Source organism: Ornithorhynchus anatinus, chromosome X5, assembly GCF_004115215.2.
Source record: "Ornithorhynchus anatinus isolate Pmale09 chromosome X5, mOrnAna1.pri.v4, whole genome shotgun sequence".
NCBI lineage: Eukaryota > Metazoa > Chordata > Mammalia > Monotremata > Ornithorhynchidae > Ornithorhynchus > Ornithorhynchus anatinus.
The window spans coordinates 9,247,408-9,259,860 of record NC_041753.1 but is presented as its reverse complement, the minus strand read 5'-3'; the positions used below and the strand labels follow the sequence as shown (position 1 = coordinate 9,259,860).

General features: G+C 43.8%; 1 protein-coding gene and 1 pseudogene across 1 annotated transcript; both read left to right on the top strand.

Annotated features, from left to right (window-relative positions):
* Positions 1-396: 396 nt before the first annotated feature.
* ORNANAV1R3061 (vomeronasal 1 receptor ornAnaV1R3061) lies at positions 397-1,329 on the top strand. Its single transcript, NM_001253453.1, has one exon. It carries the CDS (start codon positions 397-399, stop codon positions 1,327-1,329), a length of 933 nt encoding a protein of 310 aa, NP_001240382.1.
* Positions 10,158-11,137, top strand: ORNANAV1R-PS3117 (vomeronasal 1 receptor ornAnaV1R-ps3117 pseudogene; annotated as a pseudogene).

Genomic DNA, 12,453 nt, shown 5'->3' with positions numbered 1-12,453 from the left:
CAAATGGGCTTGACACATGAGAGAACAGAGTTTCATCCATAGACTTTCAAATTACACTATACATTTTCCCTTCCAGACACAGGGGTTTTTAAAACAATATGCTACCGGGACCTTTTTGTGTAGGTGTTTGAGTGTGTTTATGTTTTTGTTTTTAAGGGAAGGAGATTGTAGGTATTGGAATATCCAAAGTGTCATCACAGATATCCATAAGTCATTCTATTGGATGCTTCACCCAGTGGGCTGGTATCCAGAATTTGACGATGATTCCAGGAAGAAAAGGCTTAACCACTCTCCACTGTGCTACAAATGATCTCATTTGAGGGTTTAGCCATGATGAGTGCTTTTAAGCTGTTATTTAAGGTGTTTCAGAGTGGCCATTCTGAATACGTCAAGAAAATGCTATTGAGTGACCTGGTCTTCATAATTCTTTTCCTTATTCAGACTGGGGTTGGGTTTCTGGAAAACTCAATACTGTTCATACTTTATGCCAGAGTCTTCAGTTCCCAGGCCCATCACAAGAAGTCCACTGACCTGATCCTTGCCCATCTGACCATGGCCAACATGGTGACACTTCTCACACAGGTGGCCCCAGGGATGGTTCTGGCCATCAATTGGGATTATTCTCTGGGAGTGGTGGGGTGCCAGATTGTCTTGTACATCAGGAGAGTGTCCCGGGGCCTTTCCATCTGCACCACATGTCTCCTGAGCGTGTTTCAGGCTATCACCATCAGTCCCAGCACCTCCCTGTGGGCCCAATTCAAACGCAGCCTCCCCAAGTATATCCTCCCTGCCTTTCTCTTTTTCTGGATCCTCAACCTCAACGTAGAAATGAACATACTAAAATCTATTGAAAACAGCAAAAATGTCACTCTCACCATCCATATTCACAGCAGAAAATGTTGTATTAGCATGGTCCAGGGGAATTATTTAAATAATGTGGCTTTTCTAACAGTCAAGACGCTCCGAGATGTCATCTTTGTGTTCCTCATGAGCTGGTCCAGTGGCTACATGGTGCTTGTGCTCTACCGACACCGTAAACAAGTCCAGCACATCCACAGCACCAGCATCTCCTCCAAGTCCGTTGCAGAGACCAGAGCCACCCAGACCATCCTGCTCCTCGTCACCTGCTTTGTTTCCTTTTATTGCATTAACAGCGGCCTTACTTTGGCTTTAAATTTTATTAAGGAGGATGACTTGAGGTTTTATGATCCTGTATTATTTCTGGGTTCCTGTTACTCTTTCTTTGGACCACTGATGCTCATCAGTAATGATCCCCGGGTACCCAAACTCCAATGTCCTATAGGAAGAGGGAGATCCCGCTCCATATAGGGATCCCAGAGTTGAGAAGCAATTTACCTGTCCTCTAAATACATTGCCCACAGACCTTCTGTAAAGTCACTGGTTAGAAAGACGAGCAGGCTCTGGGAGCCCAACATCTTGTTTGTGCGACTATCCCTGAACCAGACCACAAGGATCCCTGGAATCCCCACTATCTGTAATATTTTCCCATCTCTCCCCACCTGGAAAGATCATGGACTGATTGATCAGATCCATGGGAGCACAGTAACAGAGAGTGCATTCTTTGTTGGAAAGGGAATACTTAACTATATCTTTCTGTGTTCTCGTCTAGACTGCCCTTCCAATGCCCATTCCTTTCCTTCAATCCATATACTCCATCCAGCTCTATTTCTGTGGAGGTGATAGAAAGGGATCATGATAGTTTTCATCTTATTCATCATAAGCATCACAATTTTCTTCACTTACTTCAATCTCTTGTCTTCCTTCTTTTCTCCTTAATTCTTACCTTTTGACAGAAAGTAATCCTGGATGGAGGTTCCTGTTTGTTTTAAAGTGACTTGAATTCAGAAGGAGATGTTAATGATCAAATAAGTATATGGCAAAAAGAATATGTCCAGTTGAAATCCAAGATGGTGTCCTGTAACACTAAAGTTGAAATGCATCATAAGATGACGTCTTCTTTAAATGTTCCTTTTCAATATTAAGAATATGGGTTTGGAATCAGAAACTTGCCCAAACACTGCTGGTATAAAAGTCAGGATGCAGGAATCAAGGCAGGATAGGATGAGTATGTGCCCTGTATCAGCATAGTAGTGGTTTGGATGGAGAGAAAAAGGGTGGATTTAAGCAATTTTGTGAAGACAAAACTGACAAGATTTGGTGATAGATTGAATATTTGTGTTGAATGACAGAGATGAGTCAAGAACAATACAAAGATTATGGGCTTGTGAGATAGGGAGAATAGTTACATTGTCTTGAGTTATGGGAAAGACAGAGGGAGGAGAGGGTTTGGGTGGGAAGATACAGAGTTCTGTCGTGGCATGTTTAGTTTGAGGTGTCAGTGGGACATCCAAGTAGAGATGTCCTGAAGGCAGGATGGAAGTGTTACTGTGAGAGAAGGAGAAATGTTAGGGCTGGAGATGTAGATTTGGGAAACATTTACTTAGAGATGTTAGTTCAAGTCAAGGGAAAGAATGAGTTCTCCAAGGGAGTGAGTGTGGAGAATAGAAGGAACCCAGAACTGAGCCTTGAGGGATACCCACTGTCAGAGGGTGGGAGGCAGAAGAGGAGCCTACAGAAGAGACTGAGAAGTAGTGGTTAGAGAGCTAGGAGGAGAACCAAGGGAAGACAATGTCAGTGAACCCAAGGTTCGATAAAGTTTCAAGAAGGGGGTGGTCCATGATGTAGAAGCCAGATGAGAAGTCTAGGAGGATTAGGATGGAGTAGAGGCTGTCAGATTTGGTGAGAAGAAGGTGATTGGTTACCTTAGAAAGGGAGTTTTCATGGAGTGGAGGGGGCAAAAACCAGATTGGAGGGGATTAAGGAGAAAACTCTAAGAGAGAAAATGGAGATGGGGATATAAACTTCTCTCATTCATTCACTCAATCATATTTATTGAGCGCTTACTATGTGCAGAACACTGTACTAAGCACTTGGAAAGTACAATTCAGCAACAATTCCTGTCTCCAGGAGTTTGGAGAGAAATGATAGGAGGAAGGTGGAATGATAACTAGAGGGAGCCATGGGATTAAGACTGGGTTTTTTTAGGATAGTGGATATATAAGCATGTTTGAAAGCAGTGGGAAAAAAGCCACTGGAAAGTCAACTGTTGAAGATGACAGTCAAGGAAGGAGAAAGGGAGGGGGCAAATGTTTTAATAAGGTTTGAAGGAATGGGGTGTTGCTTGAACTGGTCTGTGCTTCAGTTTATTCATCTATTGAATGGAAATCCCTGCTCCACTCTACCTTACATGGATATTGTGGGACAAAATAAAACAAGTGTAAAAGAACTGTGGCAAACCAACTGAGGTATAATTTCCAGGCATTAACACTATTGGTTGAAATGGAGAAAACAGAGATGGGTATATCCTTGCAAGCCATTTGCAAAAAATATCCCTGTGAAATATCTCTACTTGAATTTTCTCATGCCCTTTCTTCATCCCTAGCCATTCCATTCTCCTCTTCCTCATTTTATGTACCTCTGTGAGCTCAGACGTTCCATCTTTGGGTAAGTCTAATGTGTTGGTGTCACAGCCACCATTTTGCAGAAGCAGTCAAAGTTGCACGATCCTAGAACATTTCTCTGAAAGCAACTTTAAACTCTCCACTTGCTCCAGAGCCTTTGGGGTTCTCTCCCAAGTCTGTAGGACCTTTCACTCCTTGTCTCAGCCTTAAGAACGGGCGGCAGGAACTGCCACAGATTTGGGGAAAAAATGGATTAAATGCATTTAGCTCTATAGGAGCACCAAGGGAAAATCATACTCTGCATTGTAAAATCAGACGACTGGCCACGTGGATAGCTGGTGTTTGCTGCCAATCAACATCCATTCTGCTGTTCCAACCATTTGTCAGGGAGAGGGATATGGGAGAAACATTGCTCAGGGAAGCTTTGCGTGGACAGAATTGAGGGCTAGGGATGGAGCCCCTCGTGGAAACATGGGTATTCTGGAGAGTTAGGTACCCCACAGTCAGATGTCCTGTTGTTCCCATGTGAAACCCTTATGGACTGGTGATCTCTGGCTACCCGGTTCACCCCTTAGAAGCAGAAAGGCATAAAAAATGGAGTCAACATATGGATCAATCTCTTGCCCCCTGCCAGCCAGTGGAGGAAGAGAATGAGGATGCTGCCAATTCATTTCTGGTCCTCACAGGGCTTTGGGAAACCACCCTTGCCTAATCTCTCATTTCATCATCCTATTTTCCCTCCCTACTGTGTCACCCACGCACTTGAGAGAGTTGATACCCCTTAAGCACTTAGTCATTCACCATACCCCAATCCCCCCAGCACTTAGGTACTTTGGCTCATTTCTTCAGTAGCAATAGCCAGTCAGCACCAGTGGATCTTGGGCAATGGATTCTTGTACAGACCTATAGGGTGCCCACCACACTGCCCAGGTGGATGGGACGAGGCAAAGCCCTAAGGGGAACATGATGCTTCACAAGGTTCATTACAGGGTTGGGGGGGGGCGTTCATTCAGCCCCCCTCTGGTGCTGGGGTCTGACTGTGGCAGTGTGGCCTAGTGGAAACAGCACAGGACTGAGAGTCCAAAGACTAGGGTTCTAGTCTCCACTCTGCCACTTATCTGCTCTGTGACATCTAGCCAATCACTTCACTTCTCTGTGCCTTTGTTACCTCAACTGTAAAATGGGGATTCAAAAAACCTGTTTTCCTTCCCTCTTAGACTATGAATGCCATTTGGAACAGAGACTGTCTCCAATCTATTTTATCTCTAATCCAGGGCATGGCACATAGTAAATACCCACAAATACAACAATTATTAATATTTTTACCAGGCTCCAGGGCCTGGGGATGACCAGGAGGGCAGTGTGGGAGAAGCTTCTATTTTTGAACCTATTGATTCCTCTTTCTCCTTTATCCTTCCTTTCCCCCTTTTGAGCACTGTGCCAGCAGTTTAGGAGAGTACAGTAGAGTGACTAGACCCAATTCCTGCCCACTTAACAGAAGGTATTGTGCTATACCAGAATTTCCAGAAATGGCACCACCTAATCCAGTAGTGACAGGAGGTTGCACTTCCTTATAAGGAAGATCCACAAAGGTTAAGGCCAGCACTCTCTCTTGGTAGGCTGCCACAGTGGGGAAACACCTGACTTCCAGAGAGTTCTTCTTGGTGTATTCTTAAACCTCTACTCGATGCAACTTGAGCTCCTTCCTCTAACTTTGGAGAACTTTTACTCCAGCTCTAGCAAGTCAGGCCAGTGTACGCACCTTTGTCCTAAGTTCCAAAAAATGACCTTGAAGTCACCTATGGAGCACCACCCTACTTCTCTGGAAGGGCTTTGGCTTCCATGAAACCAGCAGAGTGAAAGGGAGAGTTTCTATCCTTATTTAATGATAGTATTTTTTAAGCCCTTATTATTTGCCAGGCACTGTACTAAGATGTGGGGTGGATACAAGCAAATTGTGTTGGACACAGTCCCTGAACCATGTGGGACTCACAGTCTCAATCCCCATTTTATAGATGAGGTAACTGAGGCACAGATAAATGAAGTGACTTGCCCAAGGTCACACAGCAGACATGTGCAAAGCCGGATTTAGAACTCATGATCTTCTGACACCCAGGTCCATGCTTTATCCATTTCACCATGCTCCTTCTCACTCATTTTCCACTGGGAAGGCATAGCCACCCCAAACACTTAAATGTCATACACATGGCAGTGGGATAGCAGCCGCTGCTTGGGATCACACTTATGACAAGCTCAGCATGGGCTTGGCTCCAGCTCCAAGCTACTTGCTGGAGGTGCCCAGTACCATGGCTCTCCCCCTTGTGCTGGTACAGTGAATAACATAATGGACTAGTGTGATTTGGTAATATCCCATGAGATCAAGCCTCAAGCCTCAAAAAACCTTAGTCTCAAGTTGGCCCATTCCCTATAATTAATTACTTAGTTCAGTCTTCTGTTACTTAATTCCACTCTCAGTGCAATGTTGGGGAATACTTCCACCGGGGAGGTAACTGTCCCTTCTTGGGAGATGCCTCAGATTCCAACTGCTGACAGTGCCAAAGCAAAAGCAAATGATGCTGTAATCTCTACTCTTGGTAGCATCTGAGCTCACCACCCCAGCACTATAACCAGGCACAGACGGCACAAACTCTTCATTTCCTCACTTGGTGAAGGGGCGTCCAGCTCAGACCAGGTGAGTCTCTCCTTGTATTCCAATATCTGATATAGGACAGGGAGGAAGCAACAGAGATGGAGCCAGATTGGTTCTCAGGTACTATGGGTACTGAAGATGTAACAGGAAAACTTTCTGAATGGAGCCTCTGAATAGCTGATACCTCAGTTTCTTTCCCCAGCTTTCTCTCTGCCCTATTTTCTAGATTAGGTTCACTCTAGATTAGGCATAGTGGGAGATATTTCAGAAGTAGGATCTTTACGTTGAGGTCCTTCAATGGACAATTATTTATCAGTCCCTATTCTAATGTACGGCCTCCCTCTTGCAAAACTTCTATGTCCTCCCTTCCTCTAGCAACGTCTACAGAACCTGCTCTGCACAATTTTTCAGAAAAGAATTTGATGGCAGAATTATAGGGAGTGGAGATGGTGGTCAGAAGGTGTAGCGGGTCCAATCAAGAAATAAGTGTTCCTATTCAATATCTCTCTCTCTTTTCTAGGTGAACACACTCCCCAACCTCCCTAGGCTTTAAGCCACTCAATTGGCTCTCTCCCCACAACCTATCCTCACTCCTCTGATGTAACCCAGCCTTTGCACTCTGTTGTTTTAACACTAACCTACTCATTGTGCCTCACCCTCATCTGTCTCACCATCGACCCCCTGCTCACATCCTCCTTCCTGCCTACAACTTCCTCCTCTTTCATATCTGACTGATCACCACTCCCCCATCTTTAAAGCTCTATTAAAATCACATTTCCTCCAGAATAACCTCTCATCTCCCCATGCTATTCTCTTTCACTTCTGCAGTGCCTCTGCACTGGAATCCATACCCCGTAAACACTTTGATATTCACCTCACCCCACCTTCTCGGCACTTAGGTGCATATCCTTATAACCTGATGCCTACTCTACCAGTAATTTGTTCTAATATCTGTCTCCCCTGCTAGCCTGTAGGCTCCTTGAGGGCAAGGGTCATGTCTACTTAATCTACTGGACCCTCCCAAATGCTTAGCATAACGCTCGGCACATTTCAAGTGCTCAATAAATAATAATAATAATGTTGGTATTTGTTAAGCGCTTACTATGTGCAGAGCACTCTTCTAAGCGCTGGGATAGATACAGGGTAATCAGGTTGTCCCACGTGAGGCTCACAGTTAATCCCCATTTGACAGATGAGGTAACTGAGACACAGAGAAGTTAAGTGACTTGCCCACAGTCACACAGCTGACAAGTGGCAGAGCTGGGTTGATTGATTTGTTAGATGCCCTACGATACCCTAAAATTGGCAGTTTCTATGTTCATTCTATGATCCAATCTAGGACCTTCCTCATGTATTGATTCCCTCTGCATTCATGCCTGCCTTTTACAAGAGCTTTATCCTTGATCCCAGTCAAGTGCTTGGGAGAGTAGAATATAATAGAGGTGGTAGATAATAATAGACTTTGTTAAGCACTTACTATGTGCCAAGCACTGTTCAAACCACTGATGTGATCCCTAATCACAAGGACCCTCCAGTTTACAGGAGGAGCAAATCAATTACCTCTTCGATAGACAGGGATTGTCACTCTTTACTGCTGTACTGCACTTTCCCAAGCGCTTAGTAGGATGTTCTGCATGCAGTAAGTGCTTAATAAATATGATTGAATGAATTTTTCTCCCTCATTTTTCATACATACACCAACTGCTTTTTTATTTTTATTTTTCTTCTTCATTCCTTGCTATCTTTCCCTTTCTTCCCCTTGCCCTTGCAGTTCTTCTTCTGTTTTTCTTTTCTCTTTCTTCAGTCGTCCCTGAAAATCAAAAGATCCACAATACATTGACTGAATTAAAGTATTTTGTCCTTCCTTGTTTACTTCTTTCTCATTAAAGCCTTGCTTCCTTGTACTTCTCCTACTCTGGAAATTATCAGTCAATCAACCAATCAATAGAATTTACTGGGCACTTACTGCATGCAGACCACTGTCCTAAGCACTTCAGGAAGTATAGTACAAGAGATTTGGTAGACAAGATCCCTGCTCACAGAATGTACAGCCTACAGGAGGAGATAGACAAGTATTACATGAGCAAATTTCTTCTTGGAATCCTGTTTTACTCATGACTTTGTTATGCACATCGATTGTTTTACTTTTTTTAGTTGGTCAAAGATGTCAACGTTTCAATCAACCAATAGTATTTATTGAGCACTTACTCTTTGTGGAGCATTCAACTAAGTGCTTAAGAGACTGTAATAACATTAGTAGACAGAATCCCTGTCATCACGGAACTTCCATCTAGCATGGAAGGCAGCCACTTAAAAAAAAAATCACAGGTAAGACAAAGCTACAGAGTGAGTGCAATAGGTGAGGACCCAAGTGCTTAGATGACAGGGAGTGCTGAAGTAGCAGGAGATGCTGAATGGGGTGGCAAAATGAATGAATAATCAGGAAAGGCCTTCTCAAGGAGATACAGTTTCAGAAGAACTTTGAAGATGTGAAGAGCAGGGTCAGTCAGATGTAAATCAATCGATAAATCAATCAGTTATATTTATTAAGCAATTACTGTGAGTCAAGCAGTATACTAGGTCCTTGAGAGAGAATAAAACAGTAGAGTTGATAGACATGAGACCCACTCACAAGGAGTTCACAGTCTATTTTAAACAGGTTAGTGAAGTCTTCTAGCAGTAATTGCCCAAACACATGGGGCTCACAGTGTAAGAGGGAAAACAGATATTGAATGCCCATTTTATAAATAAGCAAACTTGAGACACAAAGAAGTGAAATGGTTTGCCCAAGGTCACACAGCAGGTAAATGACAGAGCTGGGATTAGACTTCCAGGCCAGTGCTCTTTCCACTTATTGGGCTCTGAGGATTTCACAAGCTTCCCTATGAGGGTATTTGTGGAGCAATTATTTTCCCCCACTTCAAAACCTTATTGAAGGCCCATGTCCTCCAAGAGGGCTTCCTCGACTAAGCCTTCTTTGCCTCTTCTCCCGCTCCACTGTCCCTTCTTTCTTCAACCTGACTTGCTCCTTTTATTCATCCCCTCTCCCAGCCCCACAGCACTTATGTACATGTCTGTAATTTATTTATTTCTATTGTTTTCTGTCTCCCCCTCTAGCTCGTTGTGGGCAGGGAATATGTCTGTTGTTATATTGTACTCTCCCAAGCACGTAGTACAGTGCTCTCTACACACTAAGTGCTCAATATGATCAAATAAATGAATTATTCACTGCAGGTCTTAAAGATAGTGAAAACCCCACTCAATTAATCAGTGGTATGTGTTGCCTGCTTTCTGTGGGCAGAGCACTGGAAGAACCTGAAGTTACAGTCAAACTTGGAGATTTGACTGCACAGTCCCTATTTCAGGTTCATTTGGGAACAATTATTGTCATGGATCTTTCCTTTCCTAGGAAAAGTGAGTTTTGTTTACAGCTTGAATGACAACATAGCTTCACAGAAAGAGCACAGATCTGGGAGACAGAAGAACCACGCTCTAATCCCATCTATGCCACTACTATAAAATCTTGGGAAAGTCACTGAATTCTGAGTCCTCAGTTTCCTTCTTTGTAAAGTGGGATTAAGATACCTGCTCTCCCAACCTAGTTGGTCATGAGGAACAGAAACTATGTCTCATCTGTTCATCTTGTGTCTTTCCCCAGGGCACGGAACTGTGGTACAGAAGAAGCCCTTAATAAGTACCATAATAATGAATTTACTTGAGGGTAGATACCTTGAAATTTACTATCCAACACTTTTTGCTCTTGCAACATCTGCTGGGAACCTGTGTCACATGTCATCATGCAATTAAATGGTGAATCAGCAATCCTCAGCAGCAGAATCCTTCTGCAGGAAGGGTCAACCAATATAAAAGCATCCTGGAAATTTAGCCAGTATTCTGGACAGTAAAGTCTGACCCAACTACAAGCATCTCAAATTTTACCATTTGAGTACTGAGCACCACTGCAACCAATTGGATCTCTTTCTTTATGCTGTTCCAGGCTCTACCACTGTCAAGAAATCAAGCAAATGCTGTCAAATGATGTGATCTTAATAATTTTCTTCCTGGCTCAGACTGGGATTGGGCTCTTGGGGAATTCCACACTGCTCATGCTGTATGTCAGTGTCATCATATCTCAGCCCCATCGGCAGAAGTCCACGGACCTGATCCTGACCCACCTGACAGGGTGACACTGCTCACCCAGGCTGCCCCGGGGATCGTGATGGCTTTTAGGTTGAAGATTCTCATGGATAACATTGGGTGTCAAATCGTGCTGTACATGAGAAGAGTGGCTGGGGGCTTGTCCATCTGCACCACTTGTCTCCTGAGCGTGTTCCAGGCCATCACCATCAGCCCCAGAACCTCCCTCTGGGGCCAGCTCAAACCCAGAGCCCCCAACTACATTCTCCCTTCTTTCCTCTTCTTCTGGATCATGTTGGTAGATATGAATGTTCTGAAATCAGTTTTTGTCTCCAGTAATGTCACTATCATCGTTCATGGCTAAGATAGAAAATCATGTTCTAGCTCGTCTCATGTTATATTTTTCAATGAGGTTGCATTTATGCGTGCCATGACTATGCGAGATCTGATCTTCATGTTCCTCATGAGCTGGGCCAGTGGCTACATGGACCTTGTGCTCTACCAACACTGCAAACAAGTCGAGCACATCCACAGCACCAGCCTCTCCCCAAAATCCTCAGCAGAGACCAGAGCCACCCAGACCATCCTGCTGCTCATCACCTGCTTTGTTTGCTTTTATTGCATCAACAGCAGCATTGTGCTTTTAAATTATACAGATGAAAAAGACCTGATACTGTATAGTGTGGCAACCTTTCTAGGTGCCTGTTATGCCTTCCTCTGTCCCTTGGTCCTGGTCTGCAGTGATTCCTGGGTCCCCAGGCCACAGTGTGAGCCCATGAAGACGCCAGGCCTTTCTGCTTCTGTAGATCCCTGTGGTGAACCACAATTTACCTTCTTATCTAATTCTCTGTCAATATCCCCACTATGAAAGCTATAGAGAGAGGAATGCATATACTTCGGAAGAAAGCTTTATCCCATGCACTGACCCTCTTTATTCCATGAGAGAAAAGCAAACATCTGGAACGTCCAGTGAGATAGCAAATTACTGGGGGGATTTATTATCTTTCTATTCCTGTACACAGACATTGTTCTCTACCCCTGTATTCAGGATGAGAGTGTGTAGACTCCATTCCCTGAGCTCAGAGGAGAGAGGGGAGACCTCAAGAGCACAAAGATCGTTACTTTTCCTGAAGAAATTAAGGAAAATAGGGCACATTTCAGACTTAAAAATCTTTTTGAAAAAAGGATCAGGCTTCATTGAATCCAGCTGGATTTCTCCATGAACCCTCTCCCTCTCAACTTGCACAACTCATCCTCTCTGCCCATCTCACAAAGCCCAGAGAACAAAGACATGTCTCCCAAGAAGAAGTATTTTCATTCCCTTAAATCCACACCTATAGATCTAGAAACCCTGGAAAATCTAACTGATAGGAAATAGGATGAAGTGTCACGGTCAGCTCTATTTACTTTAGACTAACTTCTTGTTCTTTTCTTGAAATTATTGCCTTGCAACTCTTAGACCTTTGAAACAAGGCCCCCTCCCCTTTATGCCCCATCCCATCTCCCACTTCAGCTCTTCCGCATCCTCTAAGTACTTGGGTCCTCACAGCACACTCCCACAGGATTTACACAGAGATGTGCATATTCTATTGCTTCCTCTTCCCTGAAATTTATTTTAGTGTCAGACTTCCCCAGCAGGAATCATACCTATCAATTCTACTATGTTCTCCCAAGAGCTTAGTAAAGTGACCTCTCACCTGTTTTCCCGATGACCACTTTTCCACATCCTCTCTTGGAAGGCAGGGCACCTACTCAAGGCTCCCTCTCCCTTCATATCCGACATACTCTCCCCATGTCCAAAGCCCTGCTAAAATCATATGTCCTCTAAGAGGCCTTCCCTGACTAACCCCTCACTTCCCTTTCTCTGTCACCTTTCTATGTGGCCTTTGCATTTGGGTCTGTTCTGATTAAGAAATTTACTATTCACCCCTCCAGCAACAGCAGAGCACTTATGTATGTATCCATTTATAATTTAGAGCACTTATGTACGCATTCATTTGTAATTTACTTTTATATGTCTACCCCTCTATTCTGTGAGTTCCTTGTGGACAGGGAGCATGTCTACCAACTCTTTTGTATTATACTCTCCCAAGTACGTAGTACAGTGTCTGCACAGAATAAGTGCTTACTAAATATCACTGAATGATTGACAGACCACCATTCTCCCTATCTTCAAAGCCCGGG